Source organism: Macaca nemestrina, chromosome 9, assembly GCF_043159975.1.
Source record: "Macaca nemestrina isolate mMacNem1 chromosome 9, mMacNem.hap1, whole genome shotgun sequence".
NCBI lineage: Eukaryota > Metazoa > Chordata > Mammalia > Primates > Cercopithecidae > Macaca > Macaca nemestrina.
Window position 1 is genome coordinate 64,968,171 of NC_092133.1, and position 20,104 is coordinate 64,988,274.

The window sequence follows — 20,104 nt, forward strand, 5'->3', positions numbered from 1 at the left end:
AATTATGTGTTTTTATTATGCTTATTTATTTTTCTGGTGATGAATGTTATATCTGACCAGCATATATAGGGAAGAATAGTTGGGCCAGGCATGGTGGCTCATGCCTGTAATGCCAGCATTTTAAGAGACTGAGGTGGGAGGATCGTCTGAGCCCGGGAATTTGAGACCAGCCTGGGCAACATGGTGAGACAGCATCTGCAGAAAAAACGAGAATTAGCCAGCGTGGTGAAGGACGCATGTGGTCCCAGCTGCTTGGGAGGTTGAGGTGGGAGGATTGCTTGAGCATTGGGAGGTTGAGGCTGCAGTGAACTGAGATTGCACCACTGCACTCTAGTCTGGGAGGCAGAGCAAAACCCTGTGTCCAAAAAAAAGAGTAGTTGAATAGTCAAAAATTTTAAGTCCTTAAATTGGGCCATTCTTATACCTTAATTACGTGAATAAGATTTACTTCTTTTTGGATCCCGGAGTATAAGTAATCACAACTTTATTTAATTTAGATGAAGTTTCACTGTTCCAGAAAATTTATCTTTATTATTTTTATTTTTATTTATTTTTTTGTTTTATGAATCAATGCCATGCCAGAACAGAAAGTTTATGTTTAGTGTAATTGTATGTATTTCTATGTATATCACTTTTTGAGAATGAATAAATTTAGTGTCTATTTTTCTTTGAAAAACATTTTTTTAATCTTTCAGCAATATTCACAACCTCAGCAGGCCCTGTATAGTGTGCAACAACAGGTTAGTTTATATTTTCCATGTTAAAAACTGATTTTAAAATAGCCATTTGCTCCAAAGTTCAATTGATAGAGAGTTTTATTTCTGTCAGCTACCTTAACATGCGATACGAATTTTTTGGGAGGGGCTGGAGTAAATCAGGTAGGAAAAAAGGAATGTCTACAAGGGTGAGGGAGATAGGAGGGTGGTCCTAAGTACCCAAATCCTTAGTCTTTGTTGCATGTTTCTAAGAAAGTATGAGGAGGTTGGCCGGGCGCGGTGGCTCCAGCCTGTAATCCCAGCACTTTGGGAGGCCGAGACGGGTGGATCACGAGGTCAGGAGATCGAGACCATCCTGGATAACACGGTGAAACCCCGTCTCTACTAAGAAATACAAAAAACTAGCCGGGCGAGGTGGCGGGCGCCTGTAGTCCCAGCTACTCGGGAGGCTGAGGCCGGAGAATGGCGTGAACCCGGGAGGCGGAGCTTGCAGTGAGCTGAGATCCGGCCACTGCACTCCAGCCTGGACTACAGAGCGAGACTCCGTCTCAAAAAAAAAAAAAAAAAAAGAAAGTATGAGGAGGCTGGGCGCGATGGCTCACGCCTATAATCCCAGCACATTGGGAGGCCGAGGTGGGCGGATCACCTGAGGTTGGGAGTTTGAGACCAGCCTGACGAACATGGAGAAACCCCGTCTCTACTAAAAATACAAAATTAGCCGGGTGTGGTGGCGCAGGCCTGTAATCCCAGCTACTCAGGAGGCTGAGACAGGGAGGCTGAGGCAGGAGAATCGCTTGAACCCAAGAGGCGGAGGTTGTGGTGAGCCGAGATCGTGCCATTATACTCCAGCCTGGGCAACAAGAGCAAAACTCCATCTCAAAAAAAAAAAAAAAAAAAGGGTGCAGAGAATAATCTGGAAAGAACTACCCTTCGGACTGTTATGCTCCTGTCTGGAACCTTTGGGCCAGCTCTGCTGAACTAGACCACATGTGAGAATGAAAGCTCCTTTTGCTACTTGAAACCTAAACCTTGTATAGGCTTTCAGCCTTTATTTATTTTTTTTATTTTTAAAAATTTTTGTCACATTAACACCTACTACAGCCTTTATTTCTCTAAAGGAGTAGGGCCCCCAGCCCCCTTTTTATTAATCAAATTGTGTATAGAAATCAAAATATTAAAATAGAATTGTTCAGAATGGGAGAAAGCTGGCCTGGCACAGTGGTTCACGCCTGTAATCCAAGCACTTTGGGAGGCCAAGGCGGGAGGACCACTCGAGGTCAGGAGTTTGATACCAACTTGGCCAACATGGTAAAACCCTGCCTCTACTAAAAATACAAAAATTAGCTGGGCCTGGTGGTGCACACCTGCCAAAAATTAAACAAAGTGGAAGAAAGCCTCCCTTTATAGTTCACACTTCTATTCCCTAGGCACGTTTGAACAATATGGAAGCTCCTTATTTAGACTAAAAGCAAGTTTCATTGGCCCCTTTTCCTTAGACATATTCTCTAGGAACTGTCAAGGGAAGAGAGTTTGCCTTGCTGAAATATAGATATGCTTTAGCCTAAGCATGTCCCTGGAAAGGATTTGGTCTCATTCTTTTTTGAGACTGAGTTTCGTTTTTGTTACCCAGGCTAGAGTGCAATGGCACAATCTTGTCTTACTGCAACCTCTGCCTCCCGGATTCAAGCAATTCTCCTGCCTCAGCCTCCCGAGTAGCTAAGATTACAGGCGCACGCCACCAGGCCCGGCTAATTTTTTCTATTTTTAGTAGAGACGGGGTTTCACCATGTGTCAAACTCCTGACTTTGTGATCCACCCGCCTTGGCCTCCTAAAGGGCTGGGATTACAGGCGTGAGGCACTGTGCCCGGCCTCATTCTTTTTTTTTGTGGCTGCAGAGGCTTCTTAATTCATAACTTCTTTGTCCCTAGATCCATGGCCCAGTTTAATCCTTGACTTAAGCCCCTTGAGGCTTCAGAAGCATTGCATTTTCCCAGAAGACCTCAGTATTTCACTAGTAATTGCTTTAAACTTCTTAAAAACTGACAAGAGATTGGTCTCAAATCGGATGTCTTGTTTTTAGAATACCTTCCAACTTATTTTAGTGCTTGTATGAAATACATTATTAAAGATGATAATGAGTGAGGCTGAACCTTGCAAAAATTGTGATACTCATTCTGCTTTAAAAAATGGCACTACTTAACTGTTCTTAACTTACAGAAAAATAGTATTTTGATATGATTTAATCTCTAATCCATGTTGACTCCAGGTAAACTGAATGTTTTGAATTACAACCTCATACAGATTATTTTACCTTAGCCTAAGTCAAATTTATATTTCAGAATTTTGAAATTTCTCCTTTCATACTAATTCCTTTTACTTTCTGGTAGTAGTACACTTTGCTATTACAGAAAAACCATACGTCAGAGTATGTGGTCCTTCATGGTCTCTGTGCCTATGGCAAATTGTCTATCAACAGCGCTTCTCATTTTAGGTATATATCTATGAATTGGATCGATGACCAGTGATATTTTTTGAAACAAGTAGCATACTGATGATACTGAGTTATTTCTGTAGCGTGGTAATCTTCGCTTTTAGAGATTTTGTGGGGTTTTACTGTGGATGCTATTCCTAGGAAATAATAACAATAACAAAAAAATCAGGTTCTGTATTTTTATTAATAAAAGTAGTTAAGTGCCTATCATTGAGTGAGTTACTTATATATGAGGTCTGCAGTTGTTAGAAATAATTGTAGGAAATTTTATACCTAGTGATCTCTGTTACTTTTCACATTTTTCTTAATAAGATAACTGGGCTGGGTGCAGTGGCTCATGTCTGCAATCCTATCACTTTGGGAGTCCAAGGCAAGAGGATTGCTTGAGCTCAGGAGTTCAAGACTACCCTGGGCAACATAGTGAGACCTCGTTTCTGTTTAAAAAAATAAAAATAAGTAGAATAACTTATAAGAATTATTTATTTTATAAATCATCTATGAAGCAACAATTCTGATTGACCCTTTTCTCTGTGTGTTTATTTTTCTATTTTCAGTTACAGCAACCCCAGCAAACCCTCTTAACACAGGTTAGTTGGTATTACTTTATTTGTTTTGGATGTCTGAATGAACAGTAGACTAAAGCTTTATTCCTATTCTACTTTTTCTTTCAGAGTTTAGTTACTTGTTAGATTCACCTAATAATTTAGGAATATAATGCTAAATAAAGGTAGAAGTATGCTATTTTATCTTTGATGGTTTCTCATTGTAGGTTCAGCTGTGATACAGTTTGAATAAATACGAGGTTTTCTTTTATTTATTTATTTTGAGACAGAGCCTCCCTCTGTTGCCCAGGCTGGAGTGCAATGGTGCAATCTTGGCTCACTGCAACCTCTGCCTCCCGGGTTCAAGCGATTCTCCTCTCTCAGCTTCCTGAGTAGCTGGGATTACAGGTGCCTGCCGCCATGCCCGGCTAATTTTTTTATTTTTAGTAGAGATAGGGTTTCACCATGCTGGCCAAGCTAGTCTCGCCTAAGGTCCTGACCACCTGCCTTGGCCTCCCAAAGTGCTGGAATTACAGGTGTGAGCCACCACGCGCGGCTGAGGTTTTATTTTAAACTTAATACTACTGACTTTTCATTAATACAGATTTTTGTAGTCGTCTTCTTTTGGAAAATTTCTGCACGTTATTTCCACTTTAGCAGGGAAAGTTATTGTGTGACATTATCTGCTTAATTTTTCAGCAACATTAAAAAGTTTTGAACTTTTGTTAGTGCTACCTTAGGCTTTGCATACTATTTATTACGCCTTTCACATACTCTTTTTCTATTTTTACAATCTTGAAAGTGTAAAAAGTGTTCTTAGCTTATAAACTATGTAAAAACAGCCTATAGGCTGTCTTTGGCCCATGAGTCATAGTTTGCTGATCACTGGTTAATACATAGAGTGAAATACTGTGCAGCTGTTAAAGTAAAACCTCTTTGTGTACTGATATGGAATGATATTCCAGATAATCTGAGGTAGAAGTAAAGATACAGTCTAGTATGTATTATATGCTTCCATTTATCTATATGCATATTCGAATAAAACATCTCTAGGAGGCTTTACACTAATAATTAGGACAGTGATTGCTTCAGGTTTAGGGAACTTCATAGCTAAGGAGCAGGGATAGGAGAGAAGCTTTTCACGGTATAACCTTTGGTACCATATTTTTAGTCTTGAATCTCTTACTTGTCTTTTAAAAATATACTTGAATTGAGCAATCAACCTGTTTTTATTAAAGAACTACAGTTGGTTAACACCTAACTCATATTTTCAATCATCAACAAAGTAGAATTTCCAAATTAAGTAGAAAAACTATAGAAGTTCTTTTGTTCAAATGCTATTTCCCTAAGTGTACCCATAACACATTACTAGTATCTTAAGATATTAAAGAAATTTCATGAGAAAATAATTTTGTGGTCAAAGTTTAAGGAATGCTGAGTTCCTTTACTATACTTAGGACTTTCCTGAGCCTTTATTATGCTAGTATAGCTATTGTATTAGTAAGAACACTCATCTGAGGGATCTTGATGAAATAGGCTAAAAATAATTTATAGTTTAATTTTAGACCTGACTCTCAAGATGTACATGTGTATCTTCTAACATAATATGAAAAGTTTAATATTCTGGGTTAGTTTTAAGTAGTCATACTGAGTTTTTAGATGATTTCAAATCATTGCCTTAATTTGATGTTGATTTTGTTTTATAGCCAGCTGTTGCACTACCTACAAGCCTTAGCCTATCTACTCCTCAGCCAACAGCACAAATAACTGTATCATATCCAACACCAAGGTCCAGTCAACAGCAAACCCAGCCTCAGAAGCAGCGTGTTTTCACAGGGGTGGTTACAAAACTACATGATACATTTGGATTTGTGGATGAAGATGTATTCTTTCAGCTTAGGTAAACTTAATTAGGTCTTGTCACATGGCTTCTTGCATTTACCATAAAACACCTGTTTAGTTGTGGCAGAAATTATATGTAGCCCAGGCTGGACACAGTCGTGCAATCTCAGTTGACTCAGTGCAGCCTCTGCCTCCTGGGTTCAAGCAATTCTCTTGCCTCAGCTTTGGAGTAGCTGGGATGACAGGCATGCACCACCACACTCGGCTAATTTTGTATCTTTATTAGAGAATGGGAGTTCACCATGTCGGCCAGATTTGTCTTAAACTCCTGACCACAAGTGATCCACCCGCCTCAGCTTCCCAAAGTGCTGGGATTACAGGTGCCCGCCACCATACCCGGCTAATTTTTTTTTATTTTTAGTAGAGACGGGGTTTCACCATGTTGGTCAGGCTGGTCTCGAACTGCTGACCTTGTGATCCACCCATCTCGGCCTCCCAAAGACCTGGGATTACAGGCGTGAGCCACCATGCTCGGCCCTTTTTATTTTATTTTTTGAGATGGGGTCTTGCTCTTTTACCCAGGCTAGGGTCTAGAAGTGCAGTCATAGCTCACTGCAGCCTCAAATTCCCAGGTTCAAGGGATCCTCCTGCTTCAGCCTCTCAAGTAGCTGGGACTCTAGGTCCATGCTACCATGCCCAACTTTTTTTTTTTTTTTGAGAGCAAATTTCGCTTTTGTTGCCCAGGTTGCAGTGCAATCTTGGCTCACTGCAACCTCCACCTCCCGGCTTCAAAGGATTCTCCTGCCTCAGCCTCCTGAGTAGCTGGGATTACAGGTGCCCGCCACCACGCCCAGCTAATTTTTGTATATTTAGTAGAGACAGGGTTTCACCACGTTGACCAGGCTGGTCTTGAACTTCTGATCTCAGATGATCCACCTGCCTCAGCCTCCCAAAGTACTGGGATTACAGGCGTGAGCCACCACGCCTGGCAACTATTTTTTTTTTTCTTTTTCTTCAGATCTAGACATAAAGACTAATTTTTAAATTTTTTGTAGAAATGTGATCTCACAATATTGCCCAAGCTGGTCTTGAACTCTTTTGTTTTTTTTTTTTTTTTTTTTTTTTTTTTTGAGACGGAGTCTTGCTGTGTCGCCCAGGCTGGAGTGCAGTGGCCGGATCTCAGCTCATTGCAAGCTCTGCCTCCCGGGTTTTTACGCCATTCTCCTGCCTCAGCCTCCCGAGTAGCTGGGACTACAGGCGCCCACCACCTCGCCCAGCTAGTTTTTTGTATTTTTTAGTAGAGACGGGGTTTCACCGTGTTAGCCAGGATGGTCTCGAACTCCTGACGTCGTGATCCGCCCGTCTCGGCCTCCCAAAGTGCTGGGATTACAGGCTTGAGCCACCGCGCCCGGCCCTTGAACTCTTGATCTCAAGTGATCCGTTTGGTTTTTAAAGTTTTGGCATTAGAGGCATGAGCCACTGTACCTGGCCGTCTAGTTTTACTTTCTCTTATTTTTTTATTTTTAAAATTTTAATTAATTTATGTATTTTGAGATGGAGTATCACTCTGTCGCCCAGGCAGCAGTGCAGTAGCGCAATATTGGCTCACTACAACCTCTGCCTCCCAGGTTCAAGCGATTCTCCTGCCTCAGCCTCCCAAGTAGCTGGGATTACTCCTGCCACCACAACCGGCTAATTTTTGTATTTTTAGTAGGGATGGGGTTTCACCGTCTTGACCAGACTGGTCTTGAACTCCTGACCTCATGATCCACCTGCCTTGGTCTCCCAAAGTGTTGAGATTACAGGCGTGAGCCACTGCGCCCGGCCTCTTTTATTATTATTACTTTTTTTGAGATGAGTCTCACTCTTGCCCAGGCTGGAGTGCAGTGGTGCGATATTAGCTCACTGCCACCTCCGCCTCTCGGGTACAGGCGATTCGTACCCAGCTAATTTTTGTGTTTTTAGTAGAGATGGGGTTTCACCATGTTAGCCAGGCTGGTGTCGAACTGCTTAAGTGATCTGCCCACCTTGGCCTCCTAAAGTGCTGAGATTACAGGCGTGATCTACTGCTCCCATCCCCCAACTACTTTTTATTGTTATTTTATTTTATTTTATTTATTTATTTTTGTTTGAAACCGAGTCTCATCTGTCACCGAGGCTGGAATGCAGTGGCACGATCTCAGCTCACTGGAACCTCCACCACCCGGGTTCAAGTAATTCTCCTGCCTCAGCCTCTTGAGTAGTTGAGATTACAGGTGTGCGCCACCACGCTCGGCTAATTTTTGTATTACTACTAGAGACAGGGTTTCACCATGTTGACCAGGGTGATCTTGAACTCCTGACCTCAAGTGACTTGCCCGTCTCAGCCTCCCAAAGTGCTGGGATTACAGGCATGAACCACCGCACCCAGCCTCATCTTTTAAAAGAGCTTTCCAGGCTTCCGTTTCTGATATAGTTTACTGTTCATTTTTTTTGAAATACAGTTTACTTTAAAGTACTAACTATGTAAATCATTTTGGGGAGAAATCTATTTTAATTGTATTTATATTTAACTTATTTTTTTCTTTTTTTTACAGTGCTGTCAAAGGGAAAACCCCCCAAGTAGGTGACAGAGTATTGGTTGAAGCTACTTATAATCCTAATATGCCTTTTAAATGGAATGCACAGAGAATTCAAACACTACCAAATCAGGTACAGAAAATACTGAGTTAGGTATTATAGAAGCTTGGTAAGTGAGTCTTCTAATTCACAAAGTTTATTTTTTCTTATTCTTTCATTTTTTAATTGAAGAATCAGTCGCAAACCCAGCCGTTACTGAAGACTCCTCCTGCTGTACTTCAGCCAATTGCACCACAGACAACATTTGGTGTTCAGACTCAGCCCCAGCCCCAGTCATTGCTGCAGGCACAGATTTCAGCAGCTTCTATTACACCACTATTGCAGACTCAACCACAGCCCTTATTACAGCAGCCTCAGCAGAAAGGTATCTTTGCTTTTGTTTCAGACGAATATGTAACTTTTTAGTTGTTAATATAACTATGCTTTTAATTTCAAAAATAGGCAGGGATTTCAAGAAAACTTGAAGCCTAAAGAATCCTGAATAGGACACATCTACTTCCATAGCTATGTGGAAGTATTTTTTTTTTCTCTTAATGATAAGAAATTAAAAGATACACCCTTGTGGACTTAAATATCAAAACTATTAAATTACTTATTAAACCATACCACATCAAATGAATTTGCTGAGTTTTAAGTTTTTTTGCCAATTGATTGTTTGAAACTCCAGATGTGTTCTTTTTCACTCTGTCACCCAGGCTGGAGTGCTGCAATCTGGGCTCACTGCAACCTCAGCCTCCCAGGTTCAAGCTATTCTCCTGCCTCAGCCTCCCAAGTAGCTGGGACTATAGGCATGTGCCACCATTCCTGGCAAATTTTTGTATTTTTAGTAGATACAGGGTTTCTTTTTTTTTTTTTTTTGAGATGGAGTCTCGCTGTGTCTTCCAGGCTGGAGTGCAGTGGCGTGATCTCGGCTCACTGCAAGCTCCGCCTCCCGGGTTCACGCCATTCTCCCGCCTCAGCCTCCCAAGTAGCTGAGACTACAGGTGCCCGCCACCACGCCCGGCTAGTTTTTTGTATTTTTAGTAGAGACGGGGTTTCACCATGTTAGCCAGGATAGTCTCGATCTCCTGACTTCGTGATCCACCCGCTTCGGCCTCCCAAAGTGCTGGGATTACAGGCTTGAGCCACCGCCCCCGGCCGTAGATACAGGGTTTCTCCACGTTGGCCAGGCTGGTCTCGAACTCCTGACTTCAAGTTTTCCACCCACTTTGGCCTCCCAAAGTGCTAGGATTACAGGCATGAGCCACCGCACCCGATCCAGATGTGTTCTTATAACAACAGTGTTTAAAATAATACATAGGGCTGGGTGTGGTGGCTCACACCGTAATCCCAGCACTTTTGGAAAAATGCAAAAGTTAACTGGCTCGTGGTGGCAGACGCCTGTAACCACAGCTACTCTGGAGACTGAGGCAGGAGAATCACTTGAACCCAGGAGGCAGAGGTTACAGTTAGCCCAGATCACGCCATTGCACTCCAGTCTGGGTGATAACAGCGAAACTGTCTCAAAAAAAAAGAGAAAAAGATGACAGTTAGCCTTAGCTTAAAGAAGCCTACTTAATTGGCATTAAAAAGTGTGATTGTGACATGTTTTGTTTTTTTTTTTTTTTTAGGCAGGGTTTCTCTCTGTCACCAAGGCTAGAGTGCAGTGGTGTAATCTTGGCTCACTGCAACCTCCACCTCCCCAGCTCAAGTGATCCTGCTACCTCAGCTTCCTTGAGTAGCTGGGACTACAGGTGCACGCCACCCTGCCAGCCTAATTGTTATATCTTTTGTAGAGACAGGGTTTCACCATGATGCCCAGGCTGCATTTTCTTTTTTGGAGACAAGGTATCGGTCTGTCACTCAGGCATGGGTGCAGTCGTGTGATTTCAGCTCACTGCAGCCTCGACCTCCTGGCCTTAAGCAATCCTCCCGTCTCAGCCCCCCTCTAATTTTTGTACTTTTTTGTAGAGACAGGGTTTTGCCATGTTACCCGAGCTGGTCTTGAACTCCTGGAGTCAAGTAATCTGCCTGTCTTGGCCTCCGAAAGTGCCGAGATTACAGGTGTGAGACACTGCTCCCAGCCTGCATTTTCTTTGTTATTGTAGATGATGATACATAGCAAAATGACAGATTACAGTGTAATGAGTTATTTAATGAACACCTATGTAATCACTACTCAGGTCAAAAAAATACAACATTGTGTCTGGTAGCAGGGCAGTGGCTCACTCCTGTAATCCCAGCACTTTGGGAGACTGAGGTGGACAGATTGCTTGAGCTCAGGAGTTCGAGATCAGCCTGGGCAACATGGTGAGACTCCATCTCTACTAAAAATCCAAGAAATAGCCAGGCGTGATGGTGTACACAGGCTGATGTGAAAGGATCACTTGAGCCCAGCGGGCGGAGGTTGCAGTGAGGCAAGATTGCACAACTGCACTCCAGCCTGGGTGACAGAGCAAGACCCTGTCTCACAAATTGCACAACAGCCATTTGTAACTCATTTTCTTGTATGCATCCTTGTTTGGTTTCGAACATAATGTGTGATTCTACTTTTATGACATTTTGTGTGTGAGACTCTTTTTTTTTTTGAGATGGAGTTTTGCTCTTGTTGCCCAGGCTGGAGTGCAATGGTTTGATCTCGGCTCACCGCAACCTCCGCCTCCCAAGTAGCTGGGATTACAGGTGTCCGCCAACATGCCCAGCTAATTTTTTGTATTTTTAGTAGAGACGAGGTTTCACCCTGTTGGCCAGACCAGTTTCAAACTCCTGACTTTCAGGTGATCCACTCCCCTCAGGTTCCCAGAGTGCTGGGATTACAAGCATGAGCCACCATGCCTGGCTTATTCATCCTTCTTACTGCATCCAATTCTTGCTTTATGTTAGGTCTTTTCTTTTTTTACTGTGGCCTCATGGGTTTTTTTATTTATCCTTTGTTTTATATTCAGTTGTTTTCTTTTTGATCCTTTATATGTATAGTTTGTAAGAATTTTTTCAAGCTGACTCCTGTGTCTTTTTATTTTTGAGATGGAGTCTTGCTGTGTCTCCAAGGCTGTAGTGCAGTGGCATGATCTCAGTTCGCTGCAAGCTCCGCCTCCCAGGTTCACGCCATTCTCCTGCCTCAGCCTCCCAAGTAGCTGGGACTACAGGCGCCTGCCACCACGCCCGGCTAATTTTTTATTTTTTATTTTTTTAGTAGAGATGGGGTTTCACCATGTTAGCCAGGAGGGTCTTGCTCTCCTGACCTCGTGGTCTGCCCACCTTGGCCTCCCAAAGTGCTGGGATTACAGGCGTGAGCCACCGCACCCGGCTTCTCCTGTGCCACTTTTACAATTCCCCATGGAGTATTTCTTAAAGGAGAAGTCCCAGTGAGGGTGTTCCAAAATTGAAAGCTCCCTATATGTTTCTGGGTTGACAGGGACATGAAAAGGGAGATGAGCATAACAATGCATAAGAATCCTACTGACATACACATTTTTCCATTCATAATAAAAATCAGACCATACTGAACTAATTTTTTAGGAAACATAGTAGTGGAGAGATTTTTTTCCTGCTACAAACTGCAGAGCAGTAATTCAGATGATCACCATACTAGGCTTCCTACTAGGAGTTAATATCATTGTCATAGACCAGCGTCAGAAAACTGTTCTAGTGGAGAGGTGTGGGATCCCATATATCATGTTATCAGTTGGGAAGAATGAAATTATTTGTGCTTGTGTTTATTTTCTGTGATGTGTAATAGTTCTGTCTACTTTAGAGATGTTTAATGTGAATCATTTTACTGAGGTTGAGCAACTTTTAAAGAAAAACACATTTTTTAGTCCTTATGGCGTGATCAGATGTTGAAAGGGGGAATGAGTATTTTAATCTATGTTGGTTTTTTGTTGTTGTTGTTGTTTGTTTGTTTGTTTGTTTGTTTTGAGATGGAGTCTTGCTCTGTCACCCAGGCTGGAGTGCAGTGGCCGGATCTCAGCTCACTGCAAGCTCCGCCTCCCGGGTTTACGCCGTTCTCCTGCCTCAGCCTCCCGAGTAGCTGGGACTACAGGTGCCCGCCACCTCGCCCGGCTAGTTTTTTTGTATTTTTTAGTAGAGACGGGATTTCACCGTGTTAGCCGGGATCGTCTCTCGATCTCCTGGCCTCGTGATCTGCCCGTCTCGGCCTCCCAAAGTGCTGGGATTACAGGCTTGAGCCACCGCGCCCGGCCTTTAATCTATGTTGTAAAGGACTTAGTTACTTGTTCTAGTTAATCTGTCTAAAATACTTACAACTTCGCATATATTATACATCTTTCCATAAATTAAGTGTGCATTGTAGTAAAGAAGGTAAATTTGCACTATTCCTACCTGGAAATATTTATACTATTTCAAAATGAAATTGTTGATTTTCAGTATTGGGAAGAATTCGTCAAGATAGTGCCCCACCTGGGCAACAGAGGGAGACCCCGTCTCCTCAAAGAAATTTTTAAAAAAATTAGCTGGTTTTAGTGGTGCATGCCTATGTCCCAGCTGCTTTGGATGTTGAGATGGGAGGATTGCTTGAGCCTGGGAGGTGAGGCTGCAGTAAGCCATGATTGCACTACTGCACTCCAACTGGGGCAATAGAGTGAGAACTTGTCTCAAAAAAAAGGTAATTTTTTTTTTTTTTTAAAAACAGTGTCTTGCCCTGTCGCCCAGGTTGGAGTTTAGTAGCACGATCTCAGCTCACTGCAACCTCTGCCTTCCAGGTTCAAGTGATTCTCCTGCCTCAGCCTCCTGAGTAGCTGGGATTACAGGAACGCGCCACCATGCCTGGCTAATTTTTTTGTATTTTTAGTAAAGACGGGTTTTCACCATATTGGCCAGGCTGATCTCGAACTCCTGACCTCGTGATCCGCCCGCCTCTGCCTCCCAAAGTGCTGGACTTACAGGTGTGAGCCACCGTGCCTGACCTGACAGTACCTATTCTTTTTTTTTTTTTTTTGAGACACAGTTTTGCTTCTGCCACCCAGGCTAGAGTGCAGTGGTACGATCTCAGCTCACTGCAGCCTCGTCTCTTGGGTTCAAGCGATTCTCCTGCCTTAGACTCCTGATTAGCTGGTATTACAGGCACCCACCACCACTCCCAGCTAATTTATGCATTTTTAGTAGAGACGGGGTTTCACCATGTCGGCCAGGCTGGTCTCAAACTCTTGACTTCAGGTGATCCACCCGCCTCGGCCTCCCAAAGAGCTGGGATTACAGGCATGAGCTACTGCACCCAGCCAGTACCTATTATTTGAAAATATATATTAACAGGCCAACTTTGAAAAAACAATTTTAGTGACTCTCAGTTATTTAACTTTGTTCATCTAATTTTATCAGCTACTTTTGAACTTTGTTTAGACACGCTAAACATTTTTTTCTTTTATCTTTTAAAGCTGGTTTATTGCAGCCTCCTGTTCGTATAGTTTCACAGCCACAACCAGCACGACGATTAGATCCCCCATCCCGATTTTCAGGAAGAAATGACAGAGGGGATCAAGTGCCTAACAGAAAAGATGATCGAAGGTATATTTTCTAAAGTATACTGTGGATGGTGGCAATGGTTGTACAACAATGTAAGCATAGTTAATGCCACTGAACTATGTGCTTATAATATAAAATTTTAAAATGCTGAATTTTGTGTTATGTCTATTTTACTACAAATTTTAAAAAGTTAAAACAAATATACTGTGGAATCTTGCTTACATTACCTACTCTACTTCGTTGAAGAGCTTTTCCATAATATTAGAAATATTAGTAATTTTAGAAAAATTTGCTTTCAGTCGTGAGAGAGAGAGAGAAAGACGTAGATCGAGAGAAAGATCACCTCAGAGGAAACGTTCCCGGGAAAGATCTCCACGAAGAGAGCGAGAACGATCACCTCGGAGAGTTCGACGTGTTGTTCCACGCTACACAGTTCAGTTTTCAAAGTTTTCTTTGGATTGGTAGGTTATTCCCCACCCATCGTTTTCTTGAGTTACTAATTTCGTATAATTTGACAGAATATGTTACAGAGATATTTTTCTTGCAACATTGATTTCCCGACAGTTAGTGTTCTTCATGTAAGCGCAGAAATGCAATTTGAAATAACTTAATTCTCTACTATGCTGCATTATTTTTATATCCCCATGAAGGAAATCAACTGGTATTGAAAAAGACAGCCCCTCAAGGAAATTCCTTTGTCATAAAGTTATTCCCCTAAAGTTAGAATCAGTTAAGATCTAGACTTACTGATAACTTGAAGATCATGTATAGTCCATTGTATGTGATGAGGCAGTAATACAGTAGTAAACCAATTATTTCAAGTTTAGCTGTGGCAGTGTAGTATAATAGAAACATAGATATGCATATATACTCACATACATAATGTATTCACATGTATAGTGTATGTGTATGTATATACATAAATATATTATTCACCCTTTGAATCAGAAGTCATGACAAATTACCAGGAGTTTCTCTTTCTTTCTTTTTTTTTTTTTTTTGAGACTCTGTCACCCATGCTGGAGTGCAGTGTCGTGATCTCAGCTCACTGCAGCCTCCACTTCCTGGGTTCAAGTTATTCTCCTGCCTCAGCCTCCCTAGTAGCTGGGATTACAGGTGCTCAGCACCACACCCAGCTAATTTTTGTATTTTTAGTAGGGATGGGGTTTCACCATGTTGGCTAGGCTTGTTTCAAACTCCTAACCTCAAGCGATCCACCTGCCTCGCCCTCCCAAAGTGCTGGGATTACAGGTATGAGTCACTGTACCTGGCCAATTTACCAGGAACTTCTGATGTTTACCTACAAAAAAAAAAAAGTAATATTAACTAGCAGAATTATTGTGAGGTTTAGTTCATGTATCCAAAGGACTTAACCCATTGTGTGGCAGTTGTATAGTCTCAGAAATTAATGGTGGGTTGTGGTGGCAACTTAGGTAATAGATGAATAGATGGAAAAAAAACAAATTGACCGTAAAACAGGAAAATCATTAAAAGCAGCGTTCAAGGCTGTTGAGCTAAAAGCAGATAGCTGTATGCAATGCAGTGGCCTAAGATGATATTATTACATTTAAACAGAGTGATAATTACCATTCATAATACTTGCCTATCAGTGGTTAAAATTTCTGTATGTTCAGTTCTAGATTTAGTAACCCAGTGAATTTTAGTCAAGCTACTTAATGCCAAGAAAATTTTGTTTGGTGACTTTGCTTAATTATGTTACGTAGTTGGTGTTCATTTACTCTTACTTATGGTCAAATCAGCACCTACTTCTTTTTTTGTTTTTTTCTTCAAGATGGAGTTTCGCTCTTGTTGCCCAGGCTGGAGAGCAATGGGGCGATCTTGGCTCACAGCAACCTCTGCCTCCCGGGTTCAAGCAATTCTCCTGCCTTAGCCTCGCGAGTAGCTGGGATTACAGGAATGCGCCACCACACCCAGCTCATTTTGTGTTTTTAGTAGAGACAGGGTTTCACCATGTTGGCCAGGCTGATCTCAAACTCCTTGCCTCAGGTGATCCAATCGCCTCGGCCTCCCAAAGTGCTGAGATTACAGGCGTGAGCCACCACACCTGGCCCAGCAACTACTCTTCATTTACACTAGTTTTCTTCTTATAGCTGTTTACTGTTATACTTAAAAATCTGTAGTCTGCATATTTCAGAGAAACCAGTTGAAACCAACACCGCTTTCACAGCCTCAAAGATATTAAATAGGGGAGCTCTGATTTTAACCCATCTGTTCTCAATATTGAATGCTTTTTTGGGAAGAGTTGATGCATAGGATATGAAATTGAACAGCTATTTAGCTTCTTCTAAATTAGACCTTCAGGGGCCAAGTGCAGTGGCTGATGCCTGTAATCCCAGCACTTTGGGAGTCTGAGGTGGGCAGATCACTTGAGGTCAGGAGTTCAAGACCAGCCTGGCCAACATGGTGAAACCCCGACTCTACTAAAAAATACAAAACTTAGTTGGGCATGGTGGTGAGTGCCTGTAATCCCAGTTTCTTGGGAGGCTGAGGCAGGAAAATCACTTGAACCCAGAAGACAGAGGTTGCAGTGAACTGAAATTGCACCACTGCAATCCAGCCTGGGCGACAGAGGGAGACTCTGTCTCAAAAAATAAAGAAAAATAATAATAATAAATTAGACCTTCACAGTTTAGTTTTTACCACTTTGAAGTAAATTCCCAGAACATTAAGTGGATCTCTTGCAAGTAAAAATGATTTTAAAGTTTCCATACTTCTCATTTGTAGTTGTATAAATCAAGATTTTCTTACACTAATATGATTATAAGAAACTTCATGCCCATGAAATGATTTATTTGTACTTACATCTTTTGTTTTATTATAAATTTTACTCCTGTGGGGTAAAACATGACTTCAAAAATTCTGGTGATGCGAAATTGGGAAACAATTATACATATTTTCTTTTTGTCACACTTCCTTAAAAACAAAACTCAGATACTTGTTTCACGTTTTTATTATTTTGACAGCAGAATCATATCCAAATAAAGTATAATTACAGGCCTGGCACTGGTGGCTCACACCTGTAATCCAGCACTTTAGGAGGCCAAGGTGGAAGAATCACTTGAGGCCAGGAGTTTGAGACCAGCCTAGGCATATAGTGAGACCTCACCTCTACAAAAAGTAGAAGTTACCCACATATGGTAGTGCACCTGTAGTCCTAGCTATAATACTTGGAGGCTGACATGGAAAGATTGCTTGAGCCTAGGAATTCAGGTTACAGCAAGCTATGAGTGTGCCACATTGCACTCTGGCCTGGGCGACAGGGCAAGATTCTGTCTGTAGATTGGATGGATGGATGGATGGATGGATGGATGGATGGATGGATGGATAGATGGATAGATAGATTCTGTCTGTAGATAAAATAGATAAATAGATAAATAGGTAGGTAGATAATAGTCTATTATCTGACAAGTTTATTGCTCTGTATTTATTTTTATACTTCAAATAAAGACATCTCTACATGTAGATTACTTCATCTTTCAACTTCTGCCTTTAGTTGTCTTTAAAAAAGACAATGTAGTTGTCTTTTCGTCTTACATTATACTTTTAACAGACATCTCTTAACCTTTTGCCAGATTGACCTTTCAGTTCCTCTCTTTTAAAAACTCTACTTCTTAGGAAAAAGGAAATGATCCTTTAAAAAATCAGTACGAGATTTAAAAGACAAGAAATTTATGCCCTCTATACATAATAATCAGGTATGGATCTTAATCATTCACAGAGAAAGGGGTGTGGAGGTGCAGATAATCCAAGGAATATATGAATTTTCCTTTTGTGTGGATTTTTGTATTTAATTTTGAATGTAAGTATGGTTGATCTAGGAACTTACTGTAGTAAAATAAAAGTTCCATAGTTTTTCTACACTCTGAAAACCTGACTGAGGGGCATACAGAAATACTAATTTGGTACCACTCTCATTGATGTTTTGTATCCTTTCAACATGAACCATAATTTTCCAGTAATCCACAGTTCCAGCTGAGGAAAACCTGCTTTTGTACAGATCTTTTCTGGAGCTGAGGTTCAAGTTATTTCAAAGGGTCTTCTGTAACAAAAAGTAACGAAATAAGGATAACACTGAGAATACTATTTATTCAAAACTTTGAGTATACAAATTTGAAAGTAATATTTTCATATGTCTCTATCCAAATCTATAGCTCATTGGTAACTGACTTTGTCCTTTTTCAGCTTACTTTTTACCATATGAAATTGTATTTGCTACAGAATCGAGTGAATGTTTGTGTAACATTTTTATTAAGGCTCTTTACTCACTACTTATGTCTGTTTTTCAGTCCCAGTTGTGACATGATGGAACTAAGGCGCCGTTATCAGAATTTGTATATACCTAGTGACTTTTTTGATGCTCAGTTTACATGGGTGGATGCTTTCCCTTTGTCAAGACCATTTCAGCTGGGAAATTACTGCAATTTTTATGTAATGCACAGAGAAGTAGAGTCCTTAGAAAAAAATATGGCCATTCTTGATCCACCAGATGCCGACCACTTATACAGTGCAAAGGTTTGTATTCAACTGTGATATGCAGCTTAAATTTCTTAGCAGTTATTCATAATAAAAGGGTATGTAGAATTATCCTTCAGAAAGTGTTAGGTAGACCTGAATACCTGTTTTCTTCTTGACTGCTTGATCCTATTTTGGTTATATAATTTAATTTCAGCTCTCTTTGCCTCATCTCTTGAGCTGTAAAACTAGTTATTCTAACATTTAAAATCTCATAAAAATGTGAAGATAAAGTTGATGTTAATGAGATATTTGGAATGTCATATGACTTCTGGTAGCCTCAGATAAAACTTAGTGTTAGATGAATGCACTAAATGTTAGTCTTAAGGGAAACATTCAGTATATTACGTATAGTCTACAGTTTTGTTTAAAGCATTGTTTGAGTGAAAAAGCATCCCTTCAAAAGTTAAAACTAAGTAATTATAAGGTATCTAGGCCTGGCATGGTGGCTCACGCCTGTAATCCTAGCACTTTGGGAGGCTGAGGTATCTAATACTATTTCTGCTATATATACTTCCTATTTTTATTTAAAAATTTCAGACATCTAATATGTAAAGATAATTAGTAGTGCTTCTCATTTTTTCACATTACTTTAGACTTTTGACAGGATTGAATTATTTGACTATAATAGGTAATGCTGATGGCTAGCCCTAGTATGGAAGATTTGTATCATAAGTCATGTGCTCTTGCTGAAGACCCGCAAGAACTTCGAGATGGATTCCAACATCCTGCTAGACTTGTTAAGGTAAAAGGACACATTTGTTTTAACTTTAGATGTATTCACTTTGCTTAGCTGTAAGTTTGTACACATAAAATCTAAAACCCTACATTTTAGTATGTGTTGATTAGTTTAATGACTAATTTCAATATTAAGGCACCCAGAATTTAATGATGTAGATGTTTTTCTCATTGCAGATTATGACTATATCTTATTTGTACGCTACTAGTTCAACAGTCATTTTGATGTTTTATATTCGTAACATAGTAGAATCTTAGTGGTAATAGGATTCAGTGTCTTTGGATGTTGTTGAAGTTTGAATTATAGCTTGTTTCTTTAAAAGAACTCTATCTGAAGAAATATTTTAAAAGGATGAGTTATGATGTGTGTAAATCCTATTCCATTGCTGAAATGCAGTGTGGAACACAATGAACTGAACTCTTCCTTGACTGACAGATACCAGAGGTAGTAAAAATGGTATTGGAAAGGTTTGTACCTTTCCTTCTCAAGTATCTTATTTGTAATTTGACAGGGTGCGTAATATATGTAAATGATTCTTTGTTTTGAATTAGTTTTTAGTGGGCATGAAAGGCAAGGATGAAGCTATGGCCATTGGAGGCCACTGGTCTCCTTCGTTGGATGGACCAGACCCAGAAAAAGATCCCTCTGTGTTGATTAAGACTGCTATTCGTTGTTGTAAGGCTCTGACAGGCATTGATCTAAGTGTGTGCACACAATGGTAAGTACCAATTCATTTCTTGATTAGAAGTGTTTTACTAATAGTTTATGTAGTTGTTCTTGTCGATCAGCCTTTTCCCCTTGGCTTATTTTAGCAATCCTGGTCATGCAGGTAATCCCAAAGGAAAATCCCCATTTGTAGCTAAAGTTTATTTGGTGCCAAAATGTTTTGGGGAAAAAGGATTAAGAACTAATCAAAATAAACTGAAAATTTAAATGTTTTGTTATGTTGTACTTTGGAAGTTGGATGTATGTTGAAAATACTTTTCATTTCATGCATAGCTGGAGAAGATCGTCAAGAGAGAACTTCATTTCATTATAATTCTTTTGTTATAAAATGATGTAGTTGCGATTATTTTTGTTCAGCCATATTTTCTCTTGAGGCTTATTTGTCCTGTGTATTTTAGTGTGTCTCTTGTGACTTAATTTGAGAATATTCTTTTT

General features: G+C 40.6%; 1 protein-coding gene and 1 non-coding gene across 6 annotated transcripts in view; both read left to right on the forward strand.

The window, feature by feature from the left end:
• Positions 1-20,104, forward strand: part of LOC105466115 (cell division cycle and apoptosis regulator 1) — a 78,925-nt gene that overhangs the window by 20,239 nt on the left and 38,582 nt on the right. For all 5 annotated transcript variants that reach the window (XM_011715067.3, XM_071069648.1, XM_071069645.1 and 2 more), the window contains exons 4-13: positions 696-740; positions 3,763-3,795; positions 5,457-5,650; positions 8,169-8,283; positions 8,383-8,575; positions 13,584-13,713; positions 13,971-14,132; positions 17,979-18,204; positions 18,836-18,949; positions 19,495-19,661. In XM_011715067.3, coding sequence (XP_011713369.2) covers positions 696-740; positions 3,763-3,795; positions 5,457-5,650; positions 8,169-8,283; positions 8,383-8,575; positions 13,584-13,713; positions 13,971-14,132; positions 17,979-18,204; positions 18,836-18,949; positions 19,495-19,661 — 1,379 coding nt within the window. The remainder of the gene's footprint in view (positions 1-695; positions 741-3,762; positions 3,796-5,456; positions 5,651-8,168; positions 8,284-8,382; positions 8,576-13,583; positions 13,714-13,970; positions 14,133-17,978; positions 18,205-18,835; positions 18,950-19,494; positions 19,662-20,104) is intronic.
• LOC112423921 (small nucleolar RNA SNORD98) lies at positions 19,297-19,363 on the forward strand. The gene has a single exon (XR_003014527.1). It is a non-coding gene; the product is annotated as a small nucleolar RNA SNORD98 (small nucleolar RNA).